At 35.8% G+C, this 15476-nt stretch overlaps 2 protein-coding genes and 1 long non-coding RNA gene across 5 annotated transcripts; 2 read left to right on the top strand and 1 right to left on the bottom strand.

Annotated features, from left to right (window-relative positions):
* The first annotated feature begins 232 nt into the window (after positions 1–232).
* On the top strand, positions 233–7317 carry LOC150034809 (pentatricopeptide repeat-containing protein At1g28690, mitochondrial-like). Of its 3 annotated transcripts, XM_090316770.1 has the most exons (5): positions 233–372; positions 462–2329; positions 4843–5019; positions 5103–5216; positions 5843–6175. In XM_090316770.1, exon 2 carries the CDS (start codon positions 686–688, stop codon positions 2255–2257), a length of 1572 nt encoding a protein of 523 aa, XP_090172896.1. In that variant the 5' UTR covers positions 233–372; positions 462–685; the 3' UTR covers positions 2258–2329; positions 4843–5019; positions 5103–5216; positions 5843–6175. The 3 variants fall into 3 exon arrangements, with proteins under 3 accessions (XP_090172896.1, XP_090172898.1, XP_090172897.1); XM_090316772.1 differs by lacking the exons at positions 233–372; positions 4843–5019; positions 5103–5216; positions 5843–6175 and adding an exon at positions 6974–7317 and having other exon boundaries at positions 532–2329; XM_090316771.1 differs by lacking the exons at positions 233–372; positions 4843–5019; positions 5103–5216 and having other exon boundaries at positions 532–2329.
* LOC150034810 (signaling peptide TAXIMIN 1-like) lies at positions 6734–7317 on the top strand. Its single transcript, XM_090316773.1, has 2 exons — positions 6734–6852; positions 6974–7317. The coding sequence occupies exons 1-2, from the start codon at positions 6734–6736 to the stop codon at positions 7086–7088; spliced, it is 234 nt and encodes a 77-aa protein (XP_090172899.1). The 3' UTR covers positions 7089–7317.
* Positions 7318–8701: 1384 nt separating this feature from the next.
* On the bottom strand, positions 8702–14338 carry LOC120082816 (uncharacterized). The gene is made up of 3 exons (XR_016531531.1): positions 14213–14338; positions 9767–14112; positions 8702–8838 (listed from the first exon to the last, which is right to left on the bottom strand). It is a non-coding gene; the product is annotated as an uncharacterized LOC120082816 (long non-coding RNA).
* Between the last annotated feature and the right edge of the window lie 1138 nt (positions 14339–15476).

The raw sequence follows: 15476 nt of genomic DNA, 5'->3' as shown, positions 1-15476 counted from the left end.
TTTTGAATTTTTTTACTAAAAAAAAAATATATAATGGTCTTTTCTTACCTAGAGATCAAAATTACATTCGTTTTAAAAAGGATAATTTTTTTCCCCAATTGTCGGAGCTCTGGCCTCTATTTTCTTCCTCTCCTTCTTCCTCACAGCCGCCGACCCCTTCCGTCCTTTAGTGCTTTTCTCCTCCGGGGATAAAACCCCGCACCTGCCGACGTTCAGCCTCCATGAATCGGCGACAACGTGGGTCTCTTTCTGCCAGTAATTGCGTCGGCCATCCTCCTTCATGGGCAGTTCAGTTTCTAACATGAAGAAGTTTTCTGTTTATAGTTTTGGACTATTTCAAACTGATCGATTAGGGTTTATGGTTGATTTTAGGTAAGGACATCCTTCTTGAACAGTCTCAATTTCCATTAAGGTTTCCGAATTGAGTTTTACTTTCTAAAATTTATCGTGATTGTTTTAAGACCTTTCAAGGAAGTTGGCATTTGTTTAAGAGGTGGTTTTTTGATCGAGGATTGTAGGATTGTCACTCGAGGTAAGTAGATTCTACATCCATTCCAAAATATAAATTTGGATAGTGTGGCTTGATGAATGGTATAATAGTTCATGCTAGAATATTAAGTTTGGAAAATCGAAAAGAATATTCGGATGACTGAAATTGAGTGATTGTAACCGGTGTCATGGAAAGATGAAAAATGGCCGATTTCAATCAGTTACACACCGCGTTTTCTCATCACTAAGTGACTATGTTCCCTCCATCGCTGCAACCCAAATTTCGAACCAAACATTCACTTCTTTGTCATCAGCCCTGCAACATTACATCAATTCAGATGATCCTTCTCATGGCCAAAAGATACATGCGCATATTCTCAAAACTGGGTTCATACCCAATACAAATATCTCCATCAAGCTCCTCATATTGCACCTGAAATGTGGGTCATTGAAGTTTGCACGTCAAGTGTTCGATGTGTTGCCTCAAAAGACACTTTCTGCTTACAATTATATGATCGGTGGGTACATAAAGATGGGAAAAGTACCAGAATCTCTTGCTCTCGTCCGTGAGCTCATCAGTTCAGGTGAAAGGCCTGATGGGTATACATTTTCAATGCTTTTAAAGGCGTCTACATGTGCACGTGGTGACTCTGTATTGCGTAGTTTAGGAAGAGTGGTCCATGCTCAGATATTGAAGTCAGATGTGTCACCAGATGATGTACTTTACACGGCGCTTGTTGACTCGTACGTTAAAAACGGTGATATATGTTTTGCTAGGATGGTGTTTGATTTGATGTTGAAAAAGAATGTGATATGTTCGACATCGATGATTTCAGGATATATGAATCAGGGGTTGGTTGAAGATGCTGAAGAAATTTTTAGCAAGACTGTTGAAAAGGATATAGTCGTATTCAATGCTATGGTTGAAGGCTATAGTAAAACACATGAACATGCCAAGAAATCGCTTGAGGTTTACATTGACATGCAGCGTTTGTGTTTTTCACCAAATATTTCAACATTTTCTAGTGTGATCGGTGCTTGTTCAATGTTGGCAGCTTTTGAAGCAGGCCAACAAATCCAATGTCAACTTATGAAGACTAAATTCTTCACAGATATCAGAATGGGAAGTGCCCTTCTAGACATGTACTCCAAATGTGGAAGAACGGAAGATGCTCGTCGAGTTTTTGACCAAATGCCAGAAAGAAATATCTTCTCATGGACGTCTATGATAGATGGATATGGCAAAAATGGATACCCAAGTGAAGCACTTAACCTCTTTTGCATTATGCAAGAGGAACACCAGATTCAGCCGAACTTTGTTACCTTTCTTAGTGCTCTCTCAGCTTGTGCACATGGAGGGCTAGTAGAGAGAGGCTGGGAAATTTTTGAAAGCATGGAGAGAGACTACTCATTGAAACCAAAAATGGAGCATTATGCATGCATGGTTGATCTGTTGGGACGTGCAGGAAGTTTACTTCAGGCATGGGAATTCATTATGCGAATGCCTGAGACTCCTAATTCTGATGTATGGGCAGCTCTACTGAGCTCAGCAAAGCTTCATGGAAACATTGAAATGGCCTGCATAGCTGCCAATGAGCTATTTAAGTTGAGTGCTAACAGTCGACCAGGGGCTTATGTGGCATTATCTAATACTTTTGCAGAAGCTGGGAAATGGGACAATGTTAGTGAACTGAGAGAGATCATGAAGATAAGAAGAGTTAAATGTAAAGGTAGCAGTTGGGTTGGGGCTGCTGATGGCATCTTATGACGATGCAGTTTGCTTGTTTGGTCAAAGAAGTGTTTGTCTAATTTGATGTAACGGCCAGTGTTTTACTCTAAGGTAATGTTAATTTTTCACTATTGGAGTTATATTTCTTTCATTAGTTTCTCATTTGATTGTATTTGCTTAAAACTTGTCCTCCCTCATGCTATTGCTGCTAATCAACAAGCTTTTGTGGCTGGTAGAGATCTTAAATGCTGCTTTAATGGAAAATGAGCTGATTGACTATTGGTTTTCATCTAATAAGGCTGATGTGGTTATTAAATTGGATCTTGAGAAGGCTTTTGATACAGTGGACTGAGATTTCTTTAATGCTATGTTACGGGCTAAAGGTTTTGGGGCTGTTTGGCATCAGTGGATTTGAGGTTGTGTTGCTAGTGCAAACTATTCTATTATTCTTAATGGCTGCCCTCGTGGGAAGATCATTCTTTCTCGTGGTATTAGGCAAGGAGATCCTCTTTCTTCGTTTCTCTTTATCTTGGTTGCTGATTGTCTGAGTCATCTCTTGGAGAACAGTTCGTCTCGGGGTCTTATTGTTTCTCATTCTAGTAGTATTTCTTCTCTCACTTTAAATCATCTTCAATTTACAGATGATACCTTATTATTTTCTATTGCGGATCATTCAGCTTTACTGAATCTGTTTGATGTGGTTGGTATCTTTGAGAGTGCCTCTGATTTAAATATCAATTGGTCAAAAAGTGAGCTGCTTGGTATTCACCTCGTTGATTCTAATTGTCAATAGATGTTGGATAAATTTGGTTTTTTTTTTGGGGGGGTGGCCATCTTTCTATCTGGGTTTGCCTCTTGTTGGTAATTCTAAGTGTATGCCTTTTTGGTATCCTGTTGTTGAGAAAATTAAATACAAGCTCCATAATTGGAAATATGCATATATCTCTAAAGGTGAAGGTGGCAGACATACCCTTATTCAGGCTACACCTGTCTAATTTACCCACTTACTACTTATCTTTGTTTCGTGCTCCTAGCTTTGTAATTTCTATGTTGCAAAAGTTGGTTTGTGATTTCTCTTGGGAAGGCTCTCGTGATGTAGGTGGTATGCATAATATGAACTGGGAATCTACTCAAGGTCCAAAATTAATGGGGGGCCTTGACATTAGTAATTTTCATCACCGTAATTCTGTGCTCCTGGATAAATGGATGTGGCGTTTTGTTACTGAACCTGATGCGTTATGGCAGAAAGTTATTGTTGCTAAGCACTTTTTGAGTGGGAGGGATTGGTCTTCTTCTAGACATCAAGGCTTTCATCTTTCCCCTTGGAGATACATTTGTCAAAATGTTGGTTTGATTGATAGTTGTGTCCAGGGCCGTATTAGTAATGGTTCTACAACCTCTTTTTGGATAGATCGTTGGCTTAGTTGTGGTATTTTATCTGCTACTTCCCCTTGTATGTTCCACCTTGCCCTTCGCCCTAATGATATGGTGGCTGATGTTTGGATTGCTGAAACTGAATCTTGGGATCTTCATCTTCGTCGTAATCTTAATGATCTAGTAATTATTTGAATGGGCTACTTTATCGCATCTTCTCACATCTGTTCGATTCTGCCCCTCTACTGATATTTGGGTCTGGCCTTTAGATTCTTCTAGTTCTTGCACTGCCAAATCTCATACGGTTGACTTGCTCAATTCTGTTGATCCCTTCCCGAAAGATCTCTATCGTGTAATTTGGATGGACTCTTACCCGAAGAAGATTAAAATTTTGTTATAGGAGCTCAGTCTTGGTGCCATTAATACAGTTGATCGTTTCCAACGTCGTATGTCATACATGCATCTCTCCCCCTCTTGGTGCTCTATGTGTTGCCATTGTTCCGAGACTCAGCCTCATTTGTTTGCTCATTGCCCTTTTCCGCATCGGTTTTGGACTCTTGTTTTGGATGCTTGCGGGTGGTTTTTGGTTTTACCTAATTCCATTTTTGATCTTTTGGCTACTCTGCTTGTGAGGCATCCTTTTGATTGTTCTAGGAAAATTCTTTGGCTGGCTATTGTGAGAAGCTTCTTCCGGAATCTTTGGGGGGAACGCAATGGGCGAATCTTTCTGAGACATGTCTTTTACCTTTGATCGTTTTTTTGATTATGTGCTTACTCATGCGTATAACTAGTGTAATCATGAGGCTCCATTAAATTCTTATACTCTATCTTTTTTCCTATCCCATTGGAGAGATTTCTTGTATCCCTCTATTTCATTCATCAATGGAATGTTTCTCCCTACAAAAGTTGGGTCTGTGGAATTCGTTTTCAAGTAAGTTTAACTTCTAATTATGCCAAGCAAATTTTGGTGTGGATCCTTTCTTAAGGTTAGTGTTGAAATTGGGTTGGATTTCTTTACAAGAAGAGTAAAAAAAAAAAAAAAAAAAAATTTAAAAGTTTTTTTTTTCCTCCAAATAAAAGAAGGAAAGTGGGTTTAAAAAAATCAGAAAAAAAAAAGAAAAAGAAAAGCTGAAAACCCTTATGTTTCCTTTTCTCCTCAGCGTGGAAGTTCTCCACCGTCTCTCTCCTTTTGTTTTTCCTCCACCGCCAGTCCTTTCTAATTGTTTTCCCTGTTTTTCTCCTTCTTCAAGTTTGCTCTGGCAAGAAACAGAGACAAGGTTTTTGTGGCAAGCGGCAGTGTGGGTTCCTCTTAATGGCGACGACGGCACAAGCGGAAGAAGTCTCAAAAAACTCAAATTTGAGAACTTGCCTGATTTCGGATACCAATCTGCAAAGAAAACAGGAGTATTGGTAGACTGGTCATTGGGGTAACACTCTTTCAAATTCTTGCTAAAGTAGGATGGGTGGTTTGAATTAGTTCTAAATGGTTCGTTTTTGCTTTCTTTGATAGGTTGAGACCATGGGAGTTAGTTGAATTAAATCCCAAAAGAGTTTCATTTGCTTAGTCTTGTATGAAGACTTTGATTGGTGCAGTTGTATGATTTTTCGTGAAGGAATTTTTAAGGTAAGTGATTTAACCACAGTGGTTCACCTCAAGTCCAAGATTGGAACTTGTTTGCTGTAATTGTTTGGAATTATGTGTGTTGCGTCATGCTGTTATGGAATGTGTTGAATTTTATGTTAAGTTTGCAAATATGAAGTACGTGAAAAGTTATTAGTAAATAAGTGTTTTTAGCTTGAAAAACTTATGGACTTTGTTGTTTGTTATGCATCAACTGGATACATTATGGGGCTTTATGCATATGTGTGTGTGAAGTTTAATTATTTCTTACAAAGGTCAATGATTTCGAAGGTTGTGGTCCATACCTTTCCCTATATATGTTGGGCTGGTAAACCAATACTTGGCGCTACTGATTGGATGCCAACTAACCATCAGCTGGGGTAAGGTCTCAAGAGGGGTTTGCATAGCATCAAAGAGTTGGACATTTAAAAGTTTAAAGAGGAAATGGGTTGTACACTTAAAGCCGAAGGGATAAGTTTAATAGAAAATGCTTTGAATAATGAAAAAGTTTAGGCCTTATAGGTCAAAATTTGATTTATTTTATGTGCCTGCTTAAACCAACTCCAAAAGTGGGTTACTTACTGGGTGTCCTTAATACTCACTTTTTTCTTTAAACTACTATTTTTCAGGTCCTGGAGAGATAAGTTTGGGCGATTGACGTGGTTTTCTGGAACAAGGCAATAGACAACATAGGAGAGTTTTCCTTGATACTCACTCTTTTCTTAAAACTACTATTTTTCAGGTTGGGAGAGACAAACCTGGGCGATTGACGTGGTTTGCTAGAATAAGGCAATGGGCAACATAGGAGAGTTTTGTAGACCCGTGTCTCTAGGTTCTCCCTTGTTTTTCACGCTTATTTAGTTGCATTGATGTAGGATTGCTCTTTCCAGATAACTTCTTGTACCTCTATATAGTACTCACTCATTAAAGTTAAGAAAATTTTGCAAGTGCCACTTGCCATACTTGGTTGGGATCTTGGATTTGAAGCCTTTGATCAGTGAACCAGCATGCGCAAAATTGATTGGTGAGAGGCAATAGTATAGTCTATAGATAAGCCCATTCAAGCATTCAAGAAGAGCATCACTCCTATAATTACCAACAGGATGGTTTTGGTGCTTAAAAGTCTATGTCTATCAATGCATATTGTGTGATATTGTTAATTTGTCATTCTCTATGCATTCATGTTTGAACTTTTCGTACTTAGTTTAGAAGTTTTCAAAGTTATCCAATGCCATACTATTACGTTGCCCAATTTTTAAAATATGTTCTTAAATGATCCAAATGAAAAAGGCAGGCTGGCACAAGCCGGCGCAATGAGATTCATGAGGAAACGATATTAGATCATGCTTATAACTGTATATTGGCGTTCATTCCAACAAGGAGCTTTGGAATTGCTATAAACTATAGTAAAAAGTGATAACATTAGGTATGACAATCTGCAAGTTGCAGCTGAATGCTTTTTTGTCAACCTTTCCAATTATAGTCTACAAGAAGAGCAATAGATTAGCTTATAATTAATCATGTGTTGCTGCTGTTGTGAGAAATGTAACTGCAGACCTCTCGCCTTTCTTCTCGGCCTGCCGTTTGCCTTTCTCTCTCTCTTTGTAGGCTTCATCGGTGTTGTTATTTGGATCTTTGGGTTAGTACGTATTATTGTACTTGTGTATATCGAACATCTCTCTTGTTTTATAACTTTTTTTGTTTTGGTCTTCTATTTTATAATGTTATAACAATTCATCTGTTTTTATTTGGTTTTGCAGATCGGTTCTCAGTTGCATATGTCCTTGCTGCTTGTGTGTGACAGTGGTACTTGAGTTCGCATGGGCTTTGATCAATGCTCCAATTCTAGTCATGAAGCGGAAAATCCCATGTTAGGATCTTTTTGCCTGAAGATTATGCAACAAACATTTATCCAATCTCTATTATAAGATAATAATAACTTGATTGTTGACACCAAGCACGTTCAACTAATCAAAGCCATCAATAGCCATTCTTTATAGGTTGAGATGAGGTGTTTAAGAGTTGTATGGTAATATTCTTATTTCTTAAGTGTTTAATTTTCGAAAAATATAAGCGACTGATAAACCAATATTTCATTTGGAAATGTTTCGTTTTGATCTTATTTCTTATTTCATTGTCATTCCATCATTGTTTAAGAGTTTAGTTAGCATTTCCTTAGTTTAAACTTAAGTCAGAAATCATTTAAAATAGTTTTGCAAACTTTGGGGATTAAAGTGTTTATTGAAATCGTGAAGGATCAAATATACATCAACTCCATATTGGCCGACCAAAATTATATTTTGCTCTAAGAAAAATTACTTTCAATTATTTTAAATCAATCGGGTTCTTAATTTAAATAGAAATTTGAAATCATTTACTTCTTATAAAATATTTGAATTCTGAAATCATTTAAGTCCAAATCTTAATGAAAAAATGAGTCTTATAAGTGAGTAATACTCTCATTCTAATCACATAAAAAAAAAAAATAATAAAAAAAAATAAAAAAATAAAAAAAATAAAAAAAATTAGAAAAAAGAAGTAAAAAGGGATTGTGGAAGTAGCTGATAGTGTTTATGCCATCATACTATTAATCTCCATGTTAGAGGTTCGATTTTTCCACCTCACGCATTAATTTAATACCTTTAAAAAAAATAAAAATAATAAATAACTAAATAAAAAATAAAACAAAAGAACTTAGGCTAGGAAAAGCCTATTTAATTTATCCCACAAAAAATCGAATTACTATAATATTAAATTTTCATCGACATATCGATATTTTAGAGGTAAATCGACATTTTTATTATATCATAGTTATCTACAAAACATAAAAAATAGAAAAATACTTAGGTATATCCTGAACTATACCTATTTTTGTACAACCCATTAAATTGTCTAATCGTGACAAATTCTTTTGAGTGAGATGCATAAGAGATAAGTGTATCTCGGGATATTTTTTATTTTTATAATATTTACTCAACTGACATATATTAGTACTTAGTAGTCACGAGATTTGTAGTTTGACTCCTCTTACCTCTAAATATATATTAAAAAATATATTTCCACTAAAATCCGTCCACATCAACATTTTACGGATATTTACATAGACATGATATTGTAAACCTTCAGATGATCATATGATTGATCATACAATCAAAGCGGATTGGAATTAAAGTGAGCAAGGCAGAAGTGATGGTGACAATGGAGACCCAAAACTCTCCGGCGAAGCCAATAGTAGCAGAGATTATGCTCAAATCCCCATTGTCTTCAGCAAGCTACACCAAGGCTCCTCAAAAGTTCTTATTCTTACGCGCCTTCGGAAAGTACATTCACTAGCCTCAACACCTCCATTTTGAGTCTTCTAGTTCGCGTAAGATTCAGAGAACGATCCAGGTCTTGGTTAACTCAAATCTGATAAGTCGGGGAATTTTCCGCAATGGGCGAAAGCCTGACGGAGCAATGCCGCGTGGAGGTAGAAGGCCTACGAGTCGTGAACTTCTTTTCCCGGAGAAGAAACAATGACGGTATCTGGGGAATAAGCATCGGCTAACTCTGTGCCAGCAGCCGCGGTAATACAGAGGATGCAAGCGTTATCCGAATTTCTTTTCTCACTATTATTGAGAATACTCTGCTTTCTCCACATACAGAACGATGAGAGGCAAGTCATATTTATACAAAAAAGATTCAATAAATAAAATAACTATAATGATAAAGGATGTGAATAACGCAATAGAAAGAATATACGTGGAGCAATCCTACTGAGGAAAAATAACAAATTCTAAACCACAAATCCTTTTAAAAGAATATAAGTTACATTTAATGAATTTTTGTTTCCATTCAAAGATGGATTTGATAATCTACCGATCCAATCCTCCTCAGCTCAACCCATCTATTTTAATAATCTGGTTTACTCCCATTTTCCCTAACGTTGGGAACCAAATGTCGATTGTTTGTTGTGTGTGGAAAGATCCATTGTCTTAAAAGCAAATTCGACACGATCACGATACTAAATCGTGTATGCCGATTGTTCTCAAGACATCAAACTCAAGCATACACTTGTCGGAGAAAGGATTGGAATCTTTGGAAGAGTATGCTCAGAAAATATGGAAAAATAGAAGAGAAGAAGAAAATCTAGTATATATTTTTTTTGAAAACATGCCCACTGTTTATGAAGATGAAGATAACGGGTAAGGTATTCCAATGGACAAAATGAAAAAAAGAACATGTAGAAAATAACCTAAGTGTTATTATTAAAATGTGAAATTGAAAATCAATTAGGGTAGAGTTCTTAAAAAACTGATGCATGCTTAAAATCTATATATAGGAGATAAACTAAAATGCTTGAGATAGAATTCTTATATGAAATTCAAACGGTGAAAACCCTTTGATCATTCTCAATAAAATTTGCTCTTTGTCATAGTGGAGGTAGGCATTGTATTGCAATTTCATCATGTATCTTGTTTCATCAAAGAGCCCTTAAAAGACTGTTAATAAAATCAATAGACAAAGTAGAAAGAAGTAATACTAAAGAAGGAAAGAAGAAGAGAAGAACATACCGAGAGAAAGAAGAAGTAATAGAAGAGTAATGAAATGAAGTCAGAATACTTCTTCTTCAAACCAATCGTTTCTATTGCAGGTAAAGAAAAAGCAGAGAGCAACATGAGTCTGAAGTGTGTCCTCATCCAGCCCCTACACATGTAATCACAACAAATTTGTATAAAAGCCTATAAAATTCAAGAAAGGTACAAAAACTGCTCGAAGAAACACTTCTTGATTAAAGAATGGCTACGCTATGATATCGAGAAGTTTGTTGGGAAAGAAGACTTTGCCCTGTGGAAAGCAAAGTTGAAAGCCATTCTTGGCCAACAAAAGGCTCTAAAGGCCATCACACCCTAACCTAACTTCCCACATCAGTGACTAAAGAAGAAATGAAAGAAGTGAAGAGTGTAGCCTACGGTACAATTGTCTTGAACCCAAGTGATAATGTACTTAGAGAAGTAATAGAGAAAGAAACAACATATGAAATGTGGGTGAAGCTAGATGAATTATACCTCCAAAGGGATTTACCTAATTGGGTATACCTTAGAGAATTTTCTTTTCCCTATAAAATGGATTCAAATAAATCATTAAGTGACAACCCAAATGAATTCAAAAAACTGCCTACGGAATTCAAGAGCTTTGGTGACAAGTTAGGTGATGAAAACGAATCATTCATCATATTAAACTCACTTCCAGAAGAATATAGAGAGGTTAAGGTAGCTCTCAAATATTGAAGGGAGAAGATCACCACAAATGCTGTAATTTCAATAATCAAGACCAAGGAGTTAGAATTTCTAGCTGAATTTCTAGCTCAAAAGAAAGACCAGGGGAGTTATATCTTTGTAGAGGTCCTGACCACCTCACAACACATTTTTAATAGTATACACTTTGATGAAATTCAAAATTAGGTGTTGGATTCCGGATGTACATTCCAACACCTTCAAAGGGCTGGTTTACTAACTACCAGAGTTAGAATGGAGGTTGTGTCTACATGGATAATGATAATACCTGTGAAATAGTGGGAATAGGTTCCGTTTCACTAAAATTCAAAGATGGGACAATCACTTCTGAAGAATGTAAGACATGTGCCCACACTTAAAAGGAACCTGATATCTCTAGGGATGTTAGACACTATTGGGCGTGAGTATCATGTATTGGGAGGCAAGTTTGAAGTTAAGAAAGATGGAAAAACAGTATTTGTTAGAGTGAAGACTAATGGTCTTTACCTAATCAAAGATATCCAGAGATTTCAACCAGCTCTAATAGTTTCCAATACAACATTCACAGAAGGAGAGGCTATCACACATAAGTAGTAAAGAAAGATCTTGTCAAATCAAGGGCTGCTAAAGGCTTATGTGAATAACTAAGCTTCTGTGAGCATTGCATAATTGGGAAAGCCACTAGACAAGCATTCTCTAAAACTGAACATACAACAAAGGCCTCCTATATTATATCCATTTTGATCTTTGGGGACCCACATAAACACAATCACTAAATGACTAAAGGTACTTTCTATCCTCTATTAATGATTTTTCTAGAAAACATTGGGTTTATTTTTTGAAAACCAAAGATCAAACACTAAATAAATTTAAAAAATGGAAAAGCATGATTGAAAAACAAACTTAAAAAAAAATTATGTGTGTCATAGGACAGACAATAGTTTAGAGTTTTGCAATGAGGAGTTCAATAACTTTTATAAACAACATGGTATCCTAAGACCTAGGACAGTTAGATACACACCACAACAAAATGGTGTTGCTGAAAGACTAAATAGAATGATAAAGGATAGAGTTAGAAGCCAAATGTCAAATGGAATAATACCTGAAAGGTTTTGGCCTGAAGTTGTATCCTATATTGTCCATTCTTTAAATAAATGTCCACACCAGTCAACTAACTTTGTTACACATGAACAGAAGTGATCTAATCATCCCCTATATTTGATAACCTCAAAATAATTGGGTGCATTGGTTATGTCCACCAAAACCTACGAAAACTAAACCCTAGAGCAACCAAATGCATGTTCAGTGGGTTTACAGAAGGTGTAAAAGGTTATAATATATGGAACCCCACTAGGAAAAAAAATGCATAATTAGTAGGGATGTCACATTTTAAGAAGATGAAATGTTTATGATGAGAAAAAACGATGACAAAGAAGAATATATCTCTGAAATAAACAAATATGAAGTGGAACAACTATCTAAAGTTAGAGAACCTAATGTTGAAATTTCTAGTTGAAGTGGACCTTTTCCTATTGAAGAAGAGACCTTAGAAATTGAAGAAGATACTGAAAATTATCAAGAAGAAGAAGACCTAAAAGGCTATTCCTTAACTAGAGATAGACAAAGAAGACCTATAAGGCCATCATCTAGATTTAGTGAAACAGACTATGTAAGCATAGCTATAGGAGCCATGACTAGTTTAAATGAGTCTAAACCTACAAGTTAATGATACAGTGAGTTGTTCTAATACAAGAAGTTGGATAAATCCCATGAATGAAGAAATAGTTCCTTAACAGTAAATAAAACTTGAGAATTAGTTCCCCTGCAAGTTAATGATGCAGTGAGTTGTTCTAATGCAGAGAGCAAAAATAATAGATTGTAAATAGATTTATAAACTAAAAGAGGGCATTCTAAGGCTTCAATCACCTAGATTCAAGGCAATGTTGGTAGCTAAAGGATTTACACAAAGGGAAGAAATTGATTACATTGAAATATTTTCCCCTGTTATAAAACAAACTACTACAAGAATGCTCCTATCACTAGTTGTGCAAAACAACTATGAACTATACCAGCTTGATGTTAAAACAACCTTCCTACATGGAGAGCTGGATGAAACCATTTACATGAAATAGCCCCAAGGTTATGAAACAAAGGGGAAAAAGAACATGGTATGCTTACTAAAGAAGTTCATCTATGGGCTTAAACAATCCCCAAGATATTGGTAATAAGAAGTTTGATCAGTTTATGACAAAACTTAAATTCAAAAGAAGCTCATATGATAACTGTGCATACATAAACACATCATCCTATAAATTTAATGTATTCTTGTTACTCTATGTAGATGATATGCTTGTAGCAAAAAAATCTAAAGAAGGCCTTAGAAAACTAAAATATTCTAAAAAAGATCAATTCAAAATGAAAGATTTTGGTGGATCTAAAAGGATTCTAGGAATGGAAATCCTAGGAAATAGAGAGCAAGGAACTTTATGCATAAGTCAACATGACTATAACATTAAGATCCTAAAGAAATTCTAGATGTTTGAAGCTTAACATATCAATATCCCATTAGCCTAGCATTTCAAGCTATCAGTTGAAAATTCTCGAAATGAAGATGAAGAAGATCATCTAAATTACATGTCACAGATACCCTATTCTCAAGTGGTTGGCAACTTGACCTATCTTATACCACAAGTTTGGTAAGTAGGTACATGGCTAATCCTGGAAAGAGGCACTAGGAAGCCACAAAGTGGATCCTAAGATATCTCAAAGGGACTCAACAAGCTAAATTGATATACAAGCAGACCAAGCATGAGTCCTATGAAATCTATGGGTATGTTGATTCAGACTATGGAGAAGATTTAGACCGGAGAAGATCTATAACAGGGTATGTTTTCCTAATTGGAAACAATCTAATCAGCTAGAAAGCTACACTACAATTTGTAGTGGCTCTTTCCTCCACTGAGGCAGAATATATAGCCTTGTCCAAAGCAAGCAAAGAAGCCTTATGGCTCAAAGGGCTCCTAAATGACTATAGAATCACACAAAAAACTGAAAAATATACAATGACAACCAAAGCGTAATACATTTGTCACAGAATCAAACATATCATAGCAGAACCAAATACATCAACATCAAGTTTCATTTCATACGAGATCAAATAGGCAAAGGAGAAATTGAAGTTCTAAAGATACATATCTCAGAGAATGCCATCGATTTGCTAACCAAACCAGTAGCTCGATTGAAGTTCATACACTGCCTCGAGCTAATTAGCTTCATAGATAAGGATTAAGACAAGGCAGGAAATGGAGTTAGATTTAACTAATTTTCATTTCAAAGAGGAAAATTGGAGAAAATAACCTAAGTATTATTATTAAAATGTGAAATTGAAAATCAGTTAGGATAAAGTTCTTAACAAACTGATGCATGCTTAAAATCTATAAATAGGAGACAAACTAAAATGCATGAGATATAATACTTGTCTGATACTCAAGATAAACCCTTTGATCATTCTCAATAAATTATGTTCTCTGTCATAGTGGATGTAGGCATTTTATAAGCCTAACCACTCTAAACACTCTATGTTGATTCTCTCTTCTTCCCTCTTGTTTTTGCATGTTAATCTCCATTGCAATTTCATTATGTACCTGAATTCATCAAAGAGCCATCAGAAGAATGTTAATCAAATCAATAGACAAAGTAGAAAGAAATAAAACTAAAGAGGGAAAGAAGAAGTGAAGAACATACCGAGAGAAAGAAGAAGCAGTAGAAGAGTAATGAAATGAAGTCTGAATAATTCTTCTTCAAAATCAATCGTTTTTATTGCATGTAAAGAAAAAGCAGAGAGTAACATGCGTCTGAAGTGTGTCCTCATCCAGCCCCTGCACATGTACTCACGACAAATCATTTTAGATCCAACAATTATGATTTAATTTAATGTAAAACGTTTTTGTTATGGGCCTTGACCTATATCATTCCAACCATCCCCCAACGAATGACTTGTATAGCAAAACATAACAAAAAATAAAAGTTCTATACGGAGCTGTTTCTGAGCAAAAATTGGAGAACAAACTTAAACATCAATATCTGATGATTTGAATTGATGCATAGTGAAATATAATAACTTTATTAGAGAAAGTTAATTACCTCTTGAACTTTCAATAACTATGGTTGAGATCCTTATAACACGTTTTACTCCTTTAAACTTCCTTGATTATGGGATACAAAGTGTGCCATTTAAGGCCACATAAACTTGGGTCACCATAAAAGTTCTAGAAAGAGACCTCAAACTCTTTCATAGAAGGTGGTCACACCTTTACATTCATGTTTTATACTTCATCAAATCTATCGCAAGATCACTCAAAAACGAGCTATGAAGACTTCATATCTAGTCCATACTAGGACCAACTTCAATCAAGTCTGTCAAAGACAAACCAGTCAAAATTGAGCTATGAAGATTTTACAATTATCCATCAAGTCCAAATCAAGACCGCCCAAAGAAAGGGCTATGGATTTTTTAAAGGTTTAAGTTTTGTTCATGAAGTCCATAATAGGACCACCCAAATAACGGGCTATAGATCATAGAATCTATCGCAATAGATTATCCAAATAAAGGGCTATGGTCCTTCAAGTCTATCGTAATAGACCACCTAAATAAAGGGCTATGAACCATCAAGTCTATCGCAATAGACCACCCAAGTAAAGGACTATGGACCATCAAGTCTATTGCAATAGATCACCGATAAAGAATTATGAACCGGTATAAGGATTTGAGTCTCATACTTGTTCAAAATTCTAGAATTACTCTCCTTATTAGGCCTTTAATTATAAGATCCGCCAAGTTCCTCTCAGAACTCATAAACTTCAAGGAGATAATTCCTTCTTTCAGTAATTGTTTCACAGTTCCATGTCTGATGCATTTTGCCATTATATACGCTATACTTCGAAATTTTTATGGCAGCCTGTGAATCACAATGCAAAGATATTGGTACTGATGTCCCCCATAATGGTA

The sequence above is a fragment of the Benincasa hispida genome, chromosome 8 (assembly GCF_027475165.1).
Source record: "Benincasa hispida cultivar pf3 chromosome 8, pf3_genome.v1.1, whole genome shotgun sequence".
Taxonomy (NCBI): Eukaryota; Viridiplantae; Streptophyta; class Magnoliopsida; order Cucurbitales; family Cucurbitaceae; genus Benincasa; species Benincasa hispida.
Note: the sequence above shows the minus strand (reverse complement) of the source record. Positions and strands in the feature narration are given on the sequence as shown.

Coding starts and splice junctions, on each gene's coding strand:
- LOC150034809 (XM_090316772.1), top strand. CDS start 686: ATGAAAAATGGCCGATTTCAATCAGTTACACACCGCGTTTTCTCATCA.
- LOC150034810 (XM_090316773.1), top strand. CDS start 6,734: ATGTGTTGCTGCTGTTGTGAGAAATGTAACTGCAGACCTCTCGCCTTT. Junction 6,853..6,973: donor GTTGTTATTTGGATCTTTGG/GTTAGTACGTAT, acceptor TTGGTTTTGCAG/ATCGGTTCTCAGTTGCATAT.